Source organism: Mauremys mutica, chromosome 1, assembly GCF_020497125.1.
Source record: "Mauremys mutica isolate MM-2020 ecotype Southern chromosome 1, ASM2049712v1, whole genome shotgun sequence".
In the NCBI taxonomy this organism is placed as follows: Eukaryota; Metazoa; Chordata; order Testudines; family Geoemydidae; genus Mauremys; species Mauremys mutica.
In genome coordinates, this window is record NC_059072.1 from 91,400,323 (window position 1) to 91,419,700 (window position 19,378).

General features: G+C 46.4%; 3 protein-coding genes across 5 annotated transcripts in view; 1 reads left to right on the forward strand and 2 right to left on the reverse strand.

The window, feature by feature from the left end:
* LOC123349368 (cytochrome P450 2D15-like) overlaps nucleotides 1-1,391 on the reverse strand; it is a 28,973-nt gene extending 27,582 nt beyond the window's left edge. Inside the window, exons 1-2 of one of the 3 annotated variants that reach the window (XM_044987378.1) lie at nucleotides 799-1,391; nucleotides 290-417 (exon numbers count right to left, since the gene is read on the reverse strand). The gene's annotated coding sequence lies outside the window, so the exon portion shown is untranslated. Of the gene's footprint in view, nucleotides 1-289; nucleotides 455-716 lie in introns of all 3 variants that reach the window. The other 2 variants (XM_044987386.1, XM_044987394.1) reach the window with 2 other exon arrangements.
* A 579-nt stretch (nucleotides 1,392-1,970) lies between these two features.
* Nucleotides 1,971-8,876, forward strand: NDUFA6 (NADH:ubiquinone oxidoreductase subunit A6). The gene is made up of 3 exons (XM_044987402.1): nucleotides 1,971-2,159; nucleotides 4,980-5,095; nucleotides 8,678-8,876. The coding sequence occupies exons 1-3, from the start codon at nucleotides 2,018-2,020 to the stop codon at nucleotides 8,807-8,809; spliced, it is 390 nt and encodes a 129-aa protein (XP_044843337.1). The 5' UTR covers nucleotides 1,971-2,017; the 3' UTR covers nucleotides 8,810-8,876.
* A 3,169-nt stretch (nucleotides 8,877-12,045) lies between these two features.
* Nucleotides 12,046-17,073, reverse strand: SMDT1 (single-pass membrane protein with aspartate rich tail 1). Its single transcript, XM_044983721.1, has 3 exons — nucleotides 16,846-17,073; nucleotides 13,638-13,777; nucleotides 12,046-12,344 (listed from the first exon to the last, which is right to left on the reverse strand). The coding sequence occupies exons 1-2, from the start codon at nucleotides 16,999-17,001 to the stop codon at nucleotides 13,640-13,642; spliced, it is 294 nt and encodes a 97-aa protein (XP_044839656.1). The 5' UTR covers nucleotides 17,002-17,073; the 3' UTR covers nucleotides 12,046-12,344; nucleotides 13,638-13,639.
* Between the last annotated feature and the right edge of the window lie 2,305 nt (nucleotides 17,074-19,378).

The following is a 19,378-nucleotide window of genomic DNA, read 5'->3' on the forward strand; positions in this document are numbered from 1 at the left end:
CTTGCTGGTTGCTGGTCAAGAGATAACAACCCCCCTCCCCCCCGAAAAGTTTATGTGTATGTCCTGCTGCATGCAGTGATCTTATAATTAGCAGCTGCGCACCTCATGAGTGGGAGTGCACCGTGGACAGCACCCAGATCCTGCTCTGTATACCATGCCATGGTCTGGGCCCTCACCTGCCAGCTGCTGAAACCATAGCAACTCTTCTCTGCACCAGGGACTGGCCAGGAAACAGGATGGACCTGTCACCCTGTGCTCAACTTCTAAAAAAAGAAGTGCTGGAACTCACTTTTTTGTTGGATTCCTGCCGGCACCGGTCCAGGTTGACTTACTCATGGGCAGTAAAAGGGTGGGGGTCACTATTCTTCTGCCAGAGCCCTTCGGCCTGTGCCACAGTAAAGGGCTATTACCTCATCCCTTGGCAAAAAAAAAAAAGGGGTGCCTGAGGCACTGACTATAGGGGGAGACAGGGATAGGGGCACAATGAAGGGTTATAAGCCCAGATCCCCCTAGGCCAGCTCTGAGTGGAGACCTAGTGGCCAGCACTTCCCCTCTTGGCCAGGGCTGAGACAGCTAGATAGGGTGGCCTGGCCCCACAGCTGGGGACCCACTATCCACATAGGAGGTAACAGGCTGGGATATCCACATCCCCACCCAACAGGAAAATCCCTGCCAGCAATGTTAAAGAATCAGTACCTTGCAGCTTGTTAATTTACCTGGGGTAAATACACCCTGCCCTTCAAACACAGTACTGAGTCGGTTTATAGTAAAACGAGCTGAGGCAACAAGAGAGCATACCAGCACTGCAGCTTAGGAGGGGACTGAAGGTCCAGGCCCTTCCTCAGACAAGGCAGCACTGGTGGTGGAGGGGCTGCTGTCTTGGGTTTGGCTGGGAGGGGAGGTGGCAGCTGCTGGATCGCTCTATTTAAAGGCACCCAATGAGGGGGCCTGGTGTCCCTACTTTGTTGCACCCATCAGAAGGGAAGGAGCGCCATACTGGAGTGTTCCTGCACCTCTCGAGTGCTACCTTCCCGGGTGAAGGTTGCCAGCCAGGAGGGGTATGGCAGGGAGCTGGGTGGGGCAAGCAGGGGGATTCCCTCCAGGGCTGAGGCTCCTGAGAGGGCATGGAGATAGGGGGGCAGGCTGCTGGTCTGGAGGGGGTGATGACGACACCTAAGAGGGGAGTCAGACAGAGGGCAGCACTGTGGTTTCCCACTTTAAATGGAGCTCTGCAGCATCGCTTTGAGCCGCAGCGCCTCCACCCACCTTTAGCCCCCAGCGCTAGGAGCCTGGCGGCAGCTCAGCCCAGCACAGCCGCGCCACAGGGCTGCTGGTTCCCCACAGCGCTGAGAGCCCAACTCCAGCTGGAGCCCGGGCCCCTCCCCTGGAGCCTGCTGCTAGGGCGGGGGGGGGCAGAGCTGGAGCCCGGGCCCCTCCCCTGGAGCCCGCTGCTAGGGCGGGGGGGGGAGCAGAGCTGGAGCCCGCTGCTAGGGCGGGGTGGGGGCAGAGCTGGAGCTCGGGGGACCCCCCGGCCCTTCACCCCCCGCCCCAGCCACGGAAGCGTGACACAACCCCCCCACCGGCCTCTCTTCACAGCCTCAGAGGGGTAGCCGTGTTAGTCTGGTTCTGTAAAAGCAGCAAAGAATCCTGTGGCACCTTATAGACTAACAGACGTTTTGCAGCATGAGCTTTCGTGGGTGAATACCCACTTCTTCGGATGCAAGAAGAAGTGGGTATTCACCCACGAAAGCTCATGCTTTCACCCACAGGATTCTTTGCTGCTCTTCACAGCCTGCCTGCCGCTAGGGTAACCCAGGCAACCAACAGCCTTAGGACGATTATCCGCCACTTACGTCCAATCAGGGATCAGGACCTCGGACTTCACCCAATCGTTTGCCGGCGTGGGTGGGCGCTTCCGGGAGCGGAGAACGGTAGCTTTAAAAACCAATCAGACGCCGAGGCTTTATAAGCCCCGCCCACTGCCCGGAGCAAGGGGCGTGGTCGCCGCTCCTGCAAGATGGCGGCGGCGGCCGGGGGCGGGAAGGTGGCGAAGGCGGCGGGCGCGGCGGTGAAGCCGATCTTCAGCCGGGACCTGGGCGAGGCGAAGCGGCGGGTGCGGGAGCTGTACCGCGCCTGGTACCGGGAGGTGCCCAATGCCGGTGAGGGCGGCGCCCTGCGCAAGGTCGGAGCCGGCAGCGGCTTTGTGGCGGGACCGTGCGGGGTCCTGGGCTTCCGCCGGGGCGCGGGGCTGAGCGTGCGGGGGAGGCCCCGGTCTCCTTCCCGGCGATAGCGCCTCGGGGCCGCCGCGGGCTTCTCCGCTCTCCTGCCAAGCGGCGGGGCGGGGCTGACCTTGGGGCTCCGGTGCGGGGAGTGGGGGCTCTGCCCTTCTCTCCCCTCCCGCGCTTGGAAACCCCGCGCTGGGCAGGACCCCCGCGGCTCTGCGCTGGTATCTGGTTGCCACTGAGCCTTGCAGTGTCTTGGATGCTGGGCTGGAGCCCACTCAAGGCCACCTGGGCTCTGTTGGTGGCTCTGCCACTGGCCTGCTGTGTGACCTTGGCCATGTCACTCTGCCTGTCTTTCCCCATGTGTAAAACTGGGACAGTGATGGTCCCTCTTTTTTATGAAGGACTTTAAAATTCAAATGGGGGTGGTGGTGGCATTAAAGAGGTTATTTATTCTTATACGCTTCCTCTTCCACTGAATCCTGATGGCTCTGGACACTAAATACTTCTGTTGTGTGGGCTGCCTTCCCTATTCAGCAGCAGGGAGCGTATCCAACAAGGTGCATGTACTATTGGCACAGGTTACAAAGTATACACCTTTTTTTAAACAGCTACTCCTGTCCCGTCTAATCCGGTATTAGGACCTTGGACTTTTTTGACTTAATGTGAATAGCTGGTAGACTTTAAAGTCAAGAGGGACCCTCATGATCAGACTCCAGTATGACCTGCATGTTGCAGGCCACAGAACCTCTCTCATCCACTGCTGTAATAGACCCCTAACCTGTGGCTGAGTTACTGAAGTTCTCAAATCCTGATTTAAAGACTTCAAGTTACAGAGAATTCACCATTTCTACTAGTTCAAACATGCAAGTGATCTCTGCCCAGGCTGCAGAGAGAGGCAGAAAACCCCAGGGTATCTGACATCTGACCTGGGGGAGAATTCCTTCCCAAACCCAAATATGACAATCAGGTTGACCCTGACCATGTGGGCAAGACCCACCAGCTAGACAGCTGGGGAAGAATTTTCTGTACTAACTCTGAGCCCTCCCCATCTAGTGTCCCATCACTGGCTGTTGGCGATAGCTGATCTGTGACTGCTAGCAGCAAATATGTGCTATTGTAAGCAGTCTCATCATACCATCCCCTCCATAAACTTATTGAGCTCAGTCTTGAAACTAGTTAGGTGTTTTTGCCCCCACTCCCATTGGAAGCCTGTTCCAAAATGTCACTGCTCTGATGTCTAGAAACCTTCGCCTAATTTCAAGCCAAAACTTGCTAATGGCCAGTATATATCAATTTGTTCTTGTGTCCACATTGGCGCTTAAATAACTCTTCTCCCTCCTTGGTATTTATCCCTCTGATCTATTTATAGAGAGCAGTTATATCTCCCATCAGCCTTCTTTTAGTTAGGCTAAACAAGACAAACTCTTTGAGTCTCCTCTCATAAGAAAGGTTTTCTATTCCTCTGATCGTCCTATTACCCCTTCTCTGCACCTGGTCCAGTTTGAATTCATTTTTGTTAAACGTGGGAGATTAGAATTGCACACAGTATTCCAGATGAGGTCTCACCCCGTGCTTTGTATAATGGTACTAACACTTCCCTGTCTCTACTGGAAATACCTCACCTGATGCATCCTAGGACTGCATGGGCTCTTTTGATGATGGTATGACATTGGTGGCTCATTGTCATCCTGTGAGCGAACAGTACACCCAAGTCATTCTCCTCCTCTGTCATTTCCAGCTGTTAAATCCCCAAAACTTGTTGTTAGTCCCTAAACACATGGCTTTGCACTATTAAATTTCATCCCATTTCTATATTACTCCAATTTTAAAAGTCATCCAGATCTTCTTCTTTGATATTCCGGTCCTCCTCCATATTGGCAGTACTCACAATTTTGTATCATCTGCAAACTTTATTAGCGTACTCTCCCTTTTTGTGACAAGGTCATTAATAAAAATGTTAAATAAGATTGGTCCCAAGACCAGTCCCTGATGAACTCCACTAGTAACTTCCCTCTAGTCTGACAGGTCACCTTTCAGTATGACCTGCTGTAGTCTTCCCTTTAACCAGTTTGTTATCCACTTTTCAGTTCTCATATTAATCCCCATCTTCTCCAATTTTAATAATTTCTCTACTGTATAAACCGATAGGGACATCTTGTCTGGTATCATGTCTCCTTCAGTGAACAATACTGGATATTCAGTGGAAAATTATAAGCCTTACTGTCTGTACCCCTACCCTCTCTGGTATGATATGATCTATCCCATCAGCTGGGGACAAGAATGATTGAGACTATATGTAACTGGATCTTCTGCCACTTATTTTGTGATGCTGCAAGTCATCTTGATTGTGTGTGGGTGTATATGTGTGTGTATATATATTCAGTACTGACTAGCACAGTTTTCAAGGTGCACCCTGTCCCAATGGCTGGAAGGGGCCTAGAGAGGAGAAAAAAAATACTGCATATGTCTTCTCTTCTAACTTTGATCTCTTAGCCAAGTAGTGGGTGAAGCTTGTAAAATAAACTCTGTAAAGTAAGGATGTGTGTTATAATTGCCTAAGTCTACAAAACTAGGCTGAGCAATTTCTGATTACAATTTTAATAGCTTCTAGCAGAGGAATAATTTCTAGCTTAGAAATAAAAGAACACATCTTAATTTGCAGTGTTCCATACATACAAAATTGAGACATTCTATGGTGGAAAACTTTAGCGCATTGGTGATGACTCCTGTGAATATTCTCTGCTCTTTGCCTAGTACATCTATACCAGTTGGACATCTCAGTGAAACAGGGGCGTGATAAGGTGCGGGAGATGTTCATGAAGAATGCCCATGTCACAGACCCCAGAGTGATTGACATGCTGGTTATAAAGGTAAAACAAACATACTTTCTCAAATCCACAAAGTGGTGTGATTAGCATGTATAAATAGTAGCGGGAGAGGGTGACTCTTTGCTTATCAAAGTTCTATAGAACAAGCTGAGATATTGGAGCCCATTAAGATCAGGTTAATATAGTTAGGATATGTATTTCAGTCATAGATACTAGAAGAGAAAAGACCTTGTCCTTATAAAGCAAGTTGGTCTTTATAATAGACTCATAATTAGGGCTGTTGATTAATCGCAATTAACTCTCGCAATTAACTCAAAAAAAAAAAAAAGAATCACGGTTAAAAAATTTAATTGCAATTAATCACACTGTTAAATAATAGAATACCCATTGAAATTTATTAAATATTTGTGGATGTTTTTCTTTGCTTCAAATATATTGATGTCAATTACAACACAGAATACAAAGTGTACAGTGCTCACTTTATATTTATTACAAATATTTGCACTGTAAAAATGATAAAATAGTATTTTTCAATTCAGCTCATACAAGTACTGTGATGCAATCACTTTATCATGAAAGTGAAACTTAAAAATGAAGGGTTTTTTGTTACATAACTGCACTCAAACAAAACAATGTAAAACTTTAGATTCTACACTCCACTCAGTCCTACTTCTTGTTCAACCAATCACCAAGAGAAACAAGTTTCTTTTTACATTTACAGGACATAATGCTGCCCACTTATTAATTACAATGTCACCTGAAAGTGAGAACATGCATTCAAATGGCACTGTTGTAGCTGACATTGCAAGATATTTACATGCCAGATGTGCTAAAGATTCATATGCTTCTTCATGCTTTAGCCATTGTTCCAGAGGACATGCTTCCATGCTGATGACGCTCATTTTAAAAAAAATGCGTTAATTAAATTAGTGACTGAACTCCTTGGGGGAGAATTGTATGTTTCCTGCTCTGTTTTACCCACATTCTGCCATATATTTAATGTTATAGCAATGTTATAGTCTTGGATGATGACCCAGCACGTGTTGTTCGTTTTTAAGAACACTTTCACTGCAAATTTGACAAAATGCAAAGATACCAATGTGAAATTTCTAAAGATAGCTACAGCACTTGACCCAAAATTTAAGAATCTGAAGTGCCTTCGAAAATCTGAGAGCGATGAGGCGTGGAGCATGCTTTCAGATGTCTTAAAAGAGCAACACTCTGATGTGGAAACTACAGAACCCAAACCACTAAAAAAGAAAATCAACCTTCTGCTGGTGGCACCTGATTCAGATGATGAAAATGAACATGTGTCGGTCTGCACGGCTTTGGATCGTTATTGAGCAGAACCTGTCATCAGCATGTCCTCTGGAATAGTGGTTGAAACATGAAGGGACATATGAATCTATAATGCATCTGGCATGTAAATATCTTGCGGTGCTGGCTACAACAGTGCCATCCAAATGCCTGTTCTCACTTTCAGGTGACACTGTAAACAAGAAATGGGAAGCATTATCTTCTACAAATGTAAACAAACTTGTTTGTCTGAGCAATTGGTTGAACAAGGACTTGCAGGCTCTAAAGTTTTACACTGTTTTATTTTTGAATGCAGGTTTTTATTGTACATAATTCTACATTTGTAAGTTGCGCTTTCATGATGAAGAGATGGCACTACACTACTTGTAGTAGGTGAATTTAAAATTATTTCTTTTGTTTTTTACAGTGCAAATATTTGTAATAAAAATAAATATAAAGTGAACACTGCACACTTTGTATTCTGTGTTGTAATTGAAATCAATATATTTGAAAATGTAGAAAATATCAACAAATATTTAAATAAATGGTATTCTAGTATTGTTTAACAGTGTGATTAATTGTTTTGACAGCCATACTCATAACACCAAAGAGGAGGAGTTTAGTCAGTCAGACTTCTCTTGTTCTGCATTTGCAAACAGGAATCGGCCATCGGATGAAACAATTGTGTTTAAGGATTCCTGTGTATGTGTTTATAAAAGGTGATGGGGTCACAAATGGCTAATTCTTCAACAGTAATCTTTCCATTTCCCAGACTTCCATCTTATTGTGCCCCCCCCCTCCCCAAAATCAGTCGGAGGCGTTAGACATTACAGAAATACTTCTACTGTAAAGGATGGTTTTGGATTTTTAAGTGGGTGGCATAGCTGCGTCAAGACTTCCTAGATAAGCTTGCCAGATATGTATTTTGGGCTGTAGACCTGTCAGTCCAAGGGAGAATAAAATTACCAAAACGCACAAACACCACCTTAGCATTTCAGAACAAGTGGCCAAAGCAAGACTCAGGGCAGGTCTACACTGGGGGGGGAATCGATCTAAGATACGCAACTTCAGCTACGTGAATAGCGTAGCTGAAGTCGAAGTACCTTAGATCGAATTACTTACCGTCCGCACGGCGCGGGATTGACGTCCGCGGCTCCCCATGTCGACTCCGCTACCGCCGTTCGCATTGGTGGAGTTCCAGAGTCGACAGGAGCGCGTTCGGGGATCGATATATCGCGTCTAGATGAGACGTGATATATTGATCCCCGAGAAATCGATTGCTACCCGCCGATCCGGCCGGTAGTGAAGATGTACCCTAACTGAACTCTGCAGTAGCATTGCTTTACCAAGAGATTCCTTCAAACTGTGAGCTGCATGTTCACCTCTAGTGCTATGTAAGTACCAAGACAGACAAACAGTGTTTGTCAAGAGTGTGTATCAGTAACTTTAAGGGCAAAAAAATTAGATGGATTCCTCAGTTATTCCCAAACCAAGCATTATAAATTCAGAATTAAAGTTGCACTTAAAAGAGCACCAGTCGTGTTACGGTAGGGAAATGCAGTTTGGGCACCCAAACAACCTTACCTCTGCCCTGTAGTAACACCATGTAATAACACATTTAAAGGAGGTCGGATTAATGATCACAATGGTCCTTCTGGTTTTGGGATTTGATTGACATTTTAGACCCAGATTTAAGTTTCATACGTTTATACAAATGTTTTCTTTTCATAGTGTCAACAGAGTATTTACACACAAAGCTAAGTAATCTCACTGGTGAATCTGGGTATTGAACAGGGATTCTAAAATAAAGGTGCCTGGAGCCTTGTTCCATGTCTGGAAGGGGGTGCTAGGCCAGGGATGGGTTTCTGGCAGAGGAAATGGGGCAAGCCATGATATCTCTATGGAGAAGAGGCTTGGCCTTTCTCTCCTGTGCAGCTTGACACCTGCTGCCAGGCTCTAGAGGAGTGGATGTTGGAAAAGCAGGTGGGTAGCTAGGAGTGCAGGTCGAGAGGAGAGAACCAGAGATCTGGGTCACTTGCTCTGTGTGTTTGGGGGTGGTGCAGAGGAAATCAGTGATGTGAAACTGGGGACGGTAATGCTGAGTATACTTTTTAGTGGGACAGACTTAAAAGGCTGTAAGGGTGAGGTTAGTAGACTTTAAAAGGACTGAATAACTGAACCAACCAGTGGAGTTTCATTAAAAAAAACTTCTGAATGCAGAGGTAGAAATAAACTAACTATGCATTCTGTTCTCATCTGCTTAAGCTACTTAAGATCTCCTAACTGGGAATTGATCTATGAACCCTGGCTCTTTTTGTATAAATGCAGGGGAAAATGGAACTACAGGAAACTACTCTTGTATGGAAGCAGCGGACACACGTCATGAGATTTTTCCATGAGACAGAAACCCCGCGACCCAAGGACTTTCTGTCCAAGTTCTATGTGGGCCATGACCCTTGAGACAAACTGACTGAAACGAATTATGTATTTCGCTGTCTTACTGCAAATAAAAGCTCTGTATACTGGAGAGCAGCTCTTGAAATTCTTCATGAAGGAAGTATCCATCTCAATACTGTGTATGCTATTGTACTGATACAATGGGTTGTGCGCAGCAAGGATCCTATCTTCTGTTCCTGTCTCCTTTTTAAAGTATTGTGCTTGCTCTGGAACATCTTTTAGCATGAGAAAGTAACCATCAAGTATACAATGAGCTAAAGTAGATTGGGAAACTTAGTTAGATTCAACCTTTAGTGAAGGCTGTCCTTGATGTGGGCATAGGACACTAAGTACAAGCCAGCTCAGAAGGAGTTGGAAAATTTCATGGAACTGGCCAGTTCTGAAATTCTACAGTGGGGCTGAGGGCTACTGTATTGGAGGCAGCTGTTGATCAGTTAGTATGTCTGAGCATAACTAAAAATGTGCTAACTTAACCTAGCTGGTAATTCTGGATATGCTACTTGAGTCAAGTCCAACTTAAAAAAACAAACCCAAACTCTCCGCCTGGGGCTGCTTACTTTTTACCCAGCAACCCTTACTGTACACTTATGCAATTGACTACAACCTATTAAAGCTGGTGTATCAAACTTTTTGAGAGCTCTGTCAGCAGCTACCAACTATCTATTACTTTTGCAGGAATTTCTCAAACACTTCAGGGCCAGAGCTAGTCTATCTGCAGCCATGAGTGAATGAATGCTGTGGTGGCACAGAATTAAATTAATATTTATTCACCACTCTGAAGCCAAATCCTATGGTAGCAAAACAGCATCTTTTCTAAATATCTTCATGTGTTACTATTCTCCCACGCATTGTGTGGGCTAACCCTTCTCACCTGCTTTGTCTGTAGTCCTGTCTACATTCCAACTAAGATCAGGGCAAGAGGAACCTTTTTGAATACTGGTCTGAGACTTTAAGGACCACTGAAGATTCTAGCATGGGACAGATAGCTCATGACTGAGAGCTGTCTGTGGCAAAGCATAACTAGCTCTCTCTGTGGTACAGCCAGAGTCTGTTTTTGTTGGGGAAAAGTGAAATGAGCCCCATTGTTGGCCAGGTATCAAGGAAAGATTTTTCAGTAGTATGTAAATTGTTTTAAAAATACCCTAAACAAACTTACCTTCAGCTAAAACTTGAAATTGGCCAGTGCTCTTTGTAATACTAGAATTAAAATAGCTTTACAATTACTGTTTTCAGTGGATATATTCTTGAGATATTAAAGATAGTGCCACCTTATGTATGTGACAGAAGGGGTCTTCTGCCATCGGTGATTACTTTTCCCCTGCCCTTGTAGAGTTGTGGCTCCCCATTTCATGCATAGCTTATAGCCCTGGATATGTGAATTGGGGTCACTACACAAAAGCTGGATAGCCTTCAGGAAAGCACCTGCACCTTACCTGGCCACACAAGCACTCTTGCATTGGGGAGTAGCAGAATCTGGGTTATGCAACTTTCTCTACTCCCACTTTCTTCACATCACTTATCCCTTCTCTGAACTAACAGCTGCCTTCTCCCTTTAACATTCTCTGCTCAGCCTCCCAGGCAGAGGGACTGGTGCTTCTGGGGAAATTTAAATATTAAAATTATAAACATTTAGCATACAAATCTGCTCCCCTTTAAAAAGAGAATCTTATAACCAACCAATGCTGCTGCTACTTTCCCACCCCAATAGGCAAGTGCCTGAAGAGAGATGAGTGGTCAGCATTGTTACCAAGAGGTCAAACTTGGGCTGTGGAGGAGCACCTAGGGAAGTGCATAGCAGAGGCCAAGTCTCTTCTTCTAAATACATTCTACTACCAGCACCTTTATATGTAAATCAGCTAGTAATTCCTGAACTGTCTTAGCTAACTTTGGTATATCACAGGAAGAGAAAGCGCTCTCTGGAGTAGTAAAAACCCTTTATAGGTCATATTCCAAAGACATCACTTCCACCAAGTAGAAAATAATAAGCCATTGCAGCTGTTGGACTGGTATGTTTGTGTCTGCTAGGACCTAAGTAGCTGCACTTTGGTTCACCTGTAGACTTCCAGATGTCTGAGTACAGCACAAAATCAAGCACACTGAAATACTGACCTAGAAGTCAGAAAGCAATAGATTATTAGATCCAGCTCTGCAGAACAAGTAAACAATTAACATGATGAGGCCTGCAGGCTTATTAAAATGTTCCTGTTCAGGGTATCAGACCCTTGCCAGATCTGAAAGAATGAATATGGGTACTTGTCCACAGCTAGAAGGCAAATGAGATTAATGTTGTCTTTGTGCCTATATCAGGATTAAAAGGGAACAAGGAAATTTAAGATTTCCAGATAAATGAGGCCTCAGCGGAACCTTTTCAGGAATTAAAAGAGAAAAAAAGGATGATATACAAGGGGAGATTTCTAGCATCAAGGGATGACTTACTGAGAAAAAGAATAAAACTCATTAAACAGAAGAGATGCTTTCCTGCAACCACCTTATCACATAACTGTGACACCCAATACATTCTGGGATATTTGAAATATAAATAAGCTATTGTCCTGTTAGCCAAACCTGGCAGGAAATACTCCAACCACACACAAGCAGCAAAGGTAAAACCTTCAGAGTCTACATGGGTCAATTTAACTGCAACAGTAAGTACCTTTTAAAAACAAAAAGTCCAGGAACATAAGACACATTAGGTTTCTGATAGGTATGTTCACTCAACCCCAGTGCAGATATGGAGTAATTTCTGGTAAAGTGTCTAGCTGACTATTTCCTTGTTTATGAAATGCCACAAAACATACAGCGTGTAGTTGACATTTGGTATTTAGAGTTTCATCCTCTGCATTAGCTGACTTATTAATTTTAACTCTGCAATCTTAAAGTTGAATTTTATCCTTAGTGTGAGGTGAAGTTAATAGTACTTAATGCTGTAGCAGGTTGCATGGGAGCATTATAGTAACCCTAGGTCCAGTGTCATTTTGCAGTGATTGCCTTTCAAAGCAGGTGAGTCCACCTGCAGTGGCCTTGCATAGTCCAACATGAATTATTTTTCTATAGTCAACTGACAGGTTTTAAAGTAATGCAATAGATTCCAGCCTACTATGGTCCTTTTATATACTTCCAGTAGAGCAAAAGAAGTGACAGAACCTCAGCCAAAAAGAAATAACATATAACGTCTGAAGCATCAATGCTAATTAACAGGAACTTATCTGATAAGCATGAAAACAAACAACAAACCCTTACATGGTTCAGTCTGCCATTCTTTATTCATAATCTAATCATTTATACGGCCCAGGCTCATTATTACAGAAACTCAAATGGCCTAGGGTGTGAAAGGTACAGCAGGCAAGGGTTGCTGGCCCTACTGTATATACACCCCTTCCCAACTGCCATATAGACATGAAGAGAACATTCATTGGTACAGAGGGAGGTCCAACTGCGCCTCCTTTCCTCTTTAAAATGAGGGAGGGGGCATGAGGAGACAGTGATGTCAGACCCAATTCTTTGTCTATGGCTTTCTCCTTTCTGTTCCATTACAATCCTGAAAAGAGGTAAAAAGAAATGTTAAGCCAGCACCATGGAACAGCCCCATGTGATTCTTCAGCTAGACAATACTGGTTCCGGTCCATAATTAACAAGGGCAAAGCCCATAAGCAGAGTCATGTGAAACAAGCTTCCTGTGCTGATAACTACACACAATTTAAGCTGATTGTGTGGCTGAAGACAGGGAATGCACCAATTTGACAGTAAATGCAAACTTTTCAGAGGAAACCTGGCCAGGGGACCGTGGAAAAGAGGATTAACAAAGGACATGTATTCACTAAACTGATATGGAAAAAATATAGACTGTTTGTGCTGCTGAACCTCTAAAGGAAACACATGCACTCCACATAAAATATATTGCCCCATTTCATCTTATGCCACTTGCCTTGTCCTCATTAAGTAATATTTGATGTAGAGTAGATAAAGAGAGAGCTGAAATAATACAAGACTGGGAGCAATCAAAGTTTAATCTTCATTATTATAAGCCATCATAATTTATATAAATCTTCACCCTGAAGGATCAGAGTACTCTTAAGACTGCATACATAAGGACCAGTCACCACATGAGAATGCAAGCTTTGGTATGGAATACAAGTATCCTCTGAATTAATAGGGGATTTTTTAAGTAGGCAGAATGTAATAAAGTTGGAATTAGCTTAGGACCCCTAAGCTACCCCTGCCACACTTGCAATGGGGCAATGGTCCCCAAACTGGGGGGCAGGGAGGAACATCAGAGGGTGCAGCGGGGCCTGGGCCAACCTGGGGAGGGAGCACCACCCAGCACCATTCCCAGCCACGGGTCTGGACCCCAACCCTGCTCCCAACCAGAGGGGCACGGACACATTCCATTACAGGTAAGGGGGAGCACGAGAGGAAGAGTTTGGGCACCACTGTACTATGGTAATACAAATAGTAATATGAACCATCAAATTCTGTAGTCACTACAAATAGCCAGTTTGTTTTATATCTGACCCAAATGACAAGACTTTGAACACATTACCAATTTCGTACTAGCTTAAAAGCAAGAGTCATCTACAGTATTTCTGTATTATTTAGACTAGGTCTCATTCAAATACTGATATGGTCTGATCCGGATCCAGCATATATATATAAGATCATAGACAGAGTTAGTACATCAGCAGGTTTTTATGGGATCAAGCACCAGTACTGAATGTACAGCAGTTTTCCAAAGCAGTAGGCGTCTACATCACCCAGTTACATAATCCCCTCCCTCTCCCATGCCAAACAGGTAATACAAGTAATTGAACTGTTAGTGACACTGATGTCATACCTTTAATCATCATCATCATCATCCTCTGGGACAAAGATATCATGTTCCTCAAGCAAGGCTGCAAAATTCTTACTGATCTGAGTCCCGATGTAGAGGAAAGGGATCACAACGGTAAATACTCGTAGGAGGCCAAAGGGCATCTATACATGTTCAGTCAAAACAAATTAATCTCTATCAGCAAGTTCCATTTTGGATCAACTGATGTGCATTAATCTAACAGAGCAAGGAGGGAACTTTAAAGTTCTGAGACCACATCTAGAATATTGTGTTTGTTTTGAGCATTCTGAAAGATATTAATAACCTAGAGGGAATTCAGAGAAAAGAAACAAAACTGATTAAAGATTAGAATGAAAAAAAATTAAGTGTGTAAGGAACCAGAAGAATTCTTCTGGGTGATAAAGGGATATAATTAGGAGTAATAGGACTAAAACATCTACATTTCCTCTACAATGTAAATATCCAGCTACAGCAATCCTGTTCCCAAACACTTACAGCACAGTCTTGTACCATACATGACATCATTCTGTATTTTACCCATATTCCCAAATTGTGCTATTGGACTTTGCAAAGCTGTAGTACCCTTTGGAAACATGTATATAACATGCCTCCAAACCCATTTCCACTGCAAGACTAAACCATATTGTAACAACGTCCTCCAACAAGATATATTTTGTTGAACAGAAGGGACTTTATTAGGTAGAACAGTCTCCTAAGGAAATGGTGGTATTAAACCCAATCAATAGTAATTTAAAAGTTAGGCAGAACATTGAATATTATTAAACAGAATGGTGAAATCATGTACGGTAACTCCTCACTTAACGTCCTCCCGCTTAACGTTGTTTCAAAGTTATGTCATTGCTCCATTAGGGAACATACTCGTTTAAAGTTGTGCAATGCTCCCTTATAACGTCACAAGGGAGCACTGCACAAGTTCCTCTTCTCCACCTCCTCTCTGCTTCTCTCCGACCGGCTTTGAAGACGAAAGCGCCGCTTCTCTCTGGCCGCTGGCTGCACGGCTGTCCCTGCTCCTCCTGAGTCCTCCAGCCCGTGCTTGCAGGGCCGCATTCCGAAAGGGGCTTTAAAGCTGCAGGCCAGGGCCCCGGGGCCTCCTTAGCCCAGGACCCTACAGCCCCCAAAGCCCCTGCGTTCCGGGTGGCCCTGCTGTTGGGGGGGGGCGGAGCTCCCAGAATCGTGGCTCCCAGAATCACGGCCATGGGGGCGGTGCCACGCTGCGCAGAGCCACCTGCACACCCCCTGCACAAAACAGGAGCTGCCCCAGGTAAGTGCTCTGCACCGCCTGCCTGCCCCAGCCCTGAGCCTCCTCCCGCACCCCCACCCTGAGTGCCCTCCTGCACCCTAACTCCCTCCCAGACTCCACCCTGAGTGCCCTCCCGCACCCTAACTCCCTCCCAGACCCCACACCCCACCCTGAGCGCCCTCCCGCACCCTAACTACCTCCCAGACCCCACACCCCACCCTGAGCACCCTCTTGCACCTTAACTCCCTCCCAGACCCCACACCCCACCCTGAGCGCCCTCCCGCACCCTAACTCCCTCCCAGACCCCACACCCCACCCTGAGCGCCCTCCCGCACCCTAACTCCCTCCCAGACCCCACACCCCACCCTGAGCGCCCTCCCGCACCCTAACTACCTCCCAGACCCCACACCCCACCCTGAGCACCCTCCTGCACCCTAACTCCCTCCCAGACTCTGCACTTCCAGCCCTGAGCCCCAGGGGCACTTCCCCACCACAGTACAGTATGGTACTGTACAGTATATAATGCCTTTTGTTTGCGCCCAAAAAAATGTCCTTGGAACCTAACCCCTCGCATTTACATTAAATCTTATGGGAATATTGGGTTCATTTAACATTGTTTCACTTAAAGTTGCATTTTTCAAGAACATAACTACAACGTTAAGTGAGAAGTTACTGTATGTTCATCCACTGAGCTCTTTGTTATGAAGCAACTTTATTGTTCTATAGCATCCTTCATCCTGCAGTATCCTAATGGATTTAATCCTATGGATTAAATACACAGGGAACACTCAGCCACCACTGTAATGCACCTGGAAAAAGGCAGTTCTGTTTGCGTCAAAGAAGGAAAGTGAAGAAGAACTTCTGCCTTATTCTTGCAAAAAGTGTCATTGGATTTCTTAATAACCATGAGTAATCAGGGTTTTTATTTTATAGCATACCTGAAAAATTGCACCTCAGGTAATACAATGTCCCCCATACCATGCTGGACAGTTGGTTCTGCAATAACTCGGGAAAGATGGCCACCTCTGTGATCACCAATACTATTTCCAGCATTACCATATTATGACTTGTCCCAGGCAAGGACTGATCCCAGGCCCCACCCATCCTGTTCAGTTTATGAGAGTTGACAAGACCACAGTCTGAGCTGAAAGGACTTAATTCTAATCTATTATAACATGACTGTCACCGGGCAGTCGGACACACTGGCTTCCCCCATCCCACACAGCCCTCTTAAAAAGGTTGCTGTTTCACACACTGGTTTTAACAATCCACATGTTAACTAACCCTCAGCCCCTCCCCTCACCCGGCTCCCGTAGAGCTGCCGATGTGCTGCATCTTCCAGGCCCGTCTATGCCTCAGTAAAGTCTTTCGCTGAAGCCAAGAGCGCTGTGACCCCAAATGAGGCACCTGTCACAGGCCGGGGCAGGGATTTCGACCCCCAGCGTCCTGCTGCCGTACCACCCCTCTCACTTGGACCCAGCGTCCCTCGCTTCCAGCAGAGTGACCAGATGTCCGATTTTACAGGGACAGTCCTGATTTTTGGGTCTTTTTCTTATATAGGCTCCTATTACCCCCCACCCCGTCCCCATTTATCACACCTGCTGTCTGGTCACCCTAGCTTCCGGCCCAGTGCTGTGGCTGTTCCACTCCCTCCTCCCTGTCCCACCCATCCTGTGAGCGGGCAGCGCCGGGCCTGTGTCCGCCCCACCCCCAGGCGACACAGGCCACCGCCTCGCAGCAGTGCCGCCTCCAGGGGGCGCTTCCACATTCCAAGCGCCCCCGCAGAGCCGTTCCCATTGGGCTGGACTCTCAACTTTAATCCCGCCCGACAAAGACGTGGCTTGTGCCCTGATTGGCCAACGCTGCTGTCATTAACACCAACCGGCGGCTGCCCGCGATCTATGATTGGCTGTTCCCCCAGCCAGAAGGCGCCCCTCGCCCCTCACTCACTTTGGGCGGTTTGGGTAAAATGGCGCCGCTGCGAGTGACGGTCTCGCTCCGCAAAGGCACAACGGTCACCGCGGGGCCGCTCCGGAGCCCGCCGGGCCCCACCCGGCCCCGGGAACCGGCCACTGCCGCCAAGAGGCGTCCCGCCAGACCCGCCATCTTCCTGCCTTCGGCCGCCCTGCCCCGGCCCCGGCCCGCGCTGCTATAGCGACGCGCCCGAGCTGTGCCCGGGGCTCCGCCTCCTCAAATCTCGCGATGACCGGGGAGGGGTGGGGGTGTCGGGGTAAAGCGGCTGGCTCCAGTGCGCATGCGGAGCCTGCCGATTTGTGCTACGTGAACCCGGCTCTGGGCGTGACGGGGCTGAGGGTGCCCGGGCCTGTGAGTCACCGCCCCCCCCCTCCCTCCCTCCCGCCAGCGGGTGGCCGCTCCCTGACCGCCCCAGCTCGTTCGCCACAAGTGCCGTCCCCGGGGCCGGGCCGGGCATCGCTGTGCCCTGCAGTGTCACAGCAGGTGCACCCAGTCCCCTTGGCACAGCCCTGCCCGTCCTGCTCCTTACCCACTGACCCCTCAGATACCAGCCCTGCGCTCCCCAGGGGAACCGGGCACAGCATTGAACTCCAGCGCAGCACCTTGCTTAACATCACAGCGCTCAGATGTAAGTAGGGGAAAAACAGGACTAAGAATATCAATCATTCAGAAGTCATGTGATAGTTACATATAAACCATATAGCATAATAGATGTAATATGCTTTCTAGAGACTAAACTGACAGGTTAACCTGCTCTCTAAAGAAGTTTCTTTCATGCCCAAAGTCCACTGCAGGATTTGAGCCAAGGTTGCCTGAGGTCCAACTTTCATGAATGTAAATGCACTGCCTATTTATTTCCTAGGTGCAAGATAAAGGGTTTGTCTTCTTTGCCTTCTACTTATATCCCCAAAGTGCACACTCTGCTCAGACTGGATAATCACCCATGGCTTAATTTTCCTGGGTACTGCTGCTGACTTCACATTTATCTGTTGATTTCATATGTAAATGGACATCCATTGTGTTTGTGAGTAACAGAAGGGGAAAAATTAGCATGGGGAAATAGTTTTTAGTGTGTGTAATGATCCATCATGTGCCAGCAATGCCCCTCTGCCATGTACATTGGCCAAACCAGACAGTCTCTACGCAAAAGAATAAATGGACACAAATCAGACATCAAGAATTATAACATTCAAAAATCAGTCGGAGAACACTTCAACCTCCCTGGACACTCAATTACGGACCTAAAAGCAATTCTTCAACAAAAAAACCTTCAAAAACAGACTCCAACGAGAAACTGCAGAACTGGAATTAATTTGCAAACTGGACACCATCAAATTAGGTTTGAATAAAGACTAGGAGTGGCTGGGTCATTACACAAACTAAAAACTATTTCCCCATGCTAATTTTTCCCATACTGTTACTCACACCTTCTTGTCAACTGTTTGAAATGGGCCATCCTGATTATCACGAAACAGTTTTTTTTCTCCTGCTGATAATAGCCCACCTTAATTGATTAGTCTCATTAGAGTTGGTATGGCAACCCCCATTTTCTCTGTATATATATCTTCCTGCTGTATTTTCCACTGCATGCATCTGATGAAGTGGGTTTTAGCCTACGAAAGCTTATGCCCAAATAAATTGGTTAGTCTCTGAGGTGCCACAAGTACTCATTGTTCTTTTTTCTTATCTGACAGAAAGCCTGTTTCTCCATCTCTGCTGTGATATAGAATCTACAAACATATTTTGAGTACCTAAACATATATTTGCAATGATATTAATGACCAGCGTGACCCCAGCTTTAATTTAAAACTTCACACAACATTCTTTGGTGAACCAGAATGAACATACCAGTGTCTGGATATTCCTGTAACCCAGTTGGTATTAAGGGGTCCTTGAGTCACAGCAGGCTCTGCAAGGACCCCACACTCTCAGTGGAATCACTGTCCCATCCCCCTAGCCACAGTCCTGAAGAGGCAGCCTCTGACACAGCAGAATGGACTTTCAGCGTTTCTCATATGCAGCCACGAGGGGCTTTTCCTGCAGGTACAGCCTCTTGGGTGGCTGGAGAGGAGGGGAGGGGCGGGGCAAAGCAGTAGCCCCTCTCTGGGGACACAAAAGCTGGCGGAGCAGGCAACCAGTGAGTTTCCCACTTTCCCGGAGTTGCGGTTGGGTTGGGCTACAGTCCTGGGGTGGCAGGCGGCAGGCTCCAACTAGGGGGCTTTGGGCTCCATTCCTTGAGCTCACTACCTCTCCCATCACCTCTGGCCCCCGCTGCCTCTCCTAGTGCCCCATTGCCCCTGGCTCCCGCTGCCTCCGTACCCATCTCCCCATCCAGGGCTCAATTTGTCCCCAGGATTGACAGGGCTGAGTAAATCTGCTGTGAAAAGTGATACTTGTGTGTTTGCTAATATCACTTTTCACAGCAGACTTAGTAGCTAGCAAGTCTTTAAAAAAAAAAAGCAACCAAAAAAGCAAAAGAAACAATAAAAAAGACAAGAACATGCAAAGC

Excerpts from the sequence above, each read along its gene's own strand:
- SMDT1 (XM_044983721.1), bottom strand. The coding sequence starts at position 17,001 with ATGGCGGGTCTGGCGGGACGCCTCTTGGCGGCAGTGGCCGGTTCCCGG. Across the intron at positions 13,778-16,845 it reads TTTTACCCAAACCGCCCAAA|ATGCCCTTTGGCCTCCTACG; the intron begins GTGAGTGAGGGG and ends GAACATGTATAG.
- NDUFA6 (XM_044987402.1), top strand. The coding sequence starts at position 2,018 with ATGGCGGCGGCGGCCGGGGGCGGGAAGGTGGCGAAGGCGGCGGGCGCG. Across the intron at positions 2,160-4,979 it reads CCGGGAGGTGCCCAATGCCG|TACATCTATACCAGTTGGAC; the intron begins GTGAGGGCGGCG and ends CTCTTTGCCTAG. Across the intron at positions 5,096-8,677 it reads TTGACATGCTGGTTATAAAG|GGGAAAATGGAACTACAGGA; the intron begins GTAAAACAAACA and ends GTATAAATGCAG.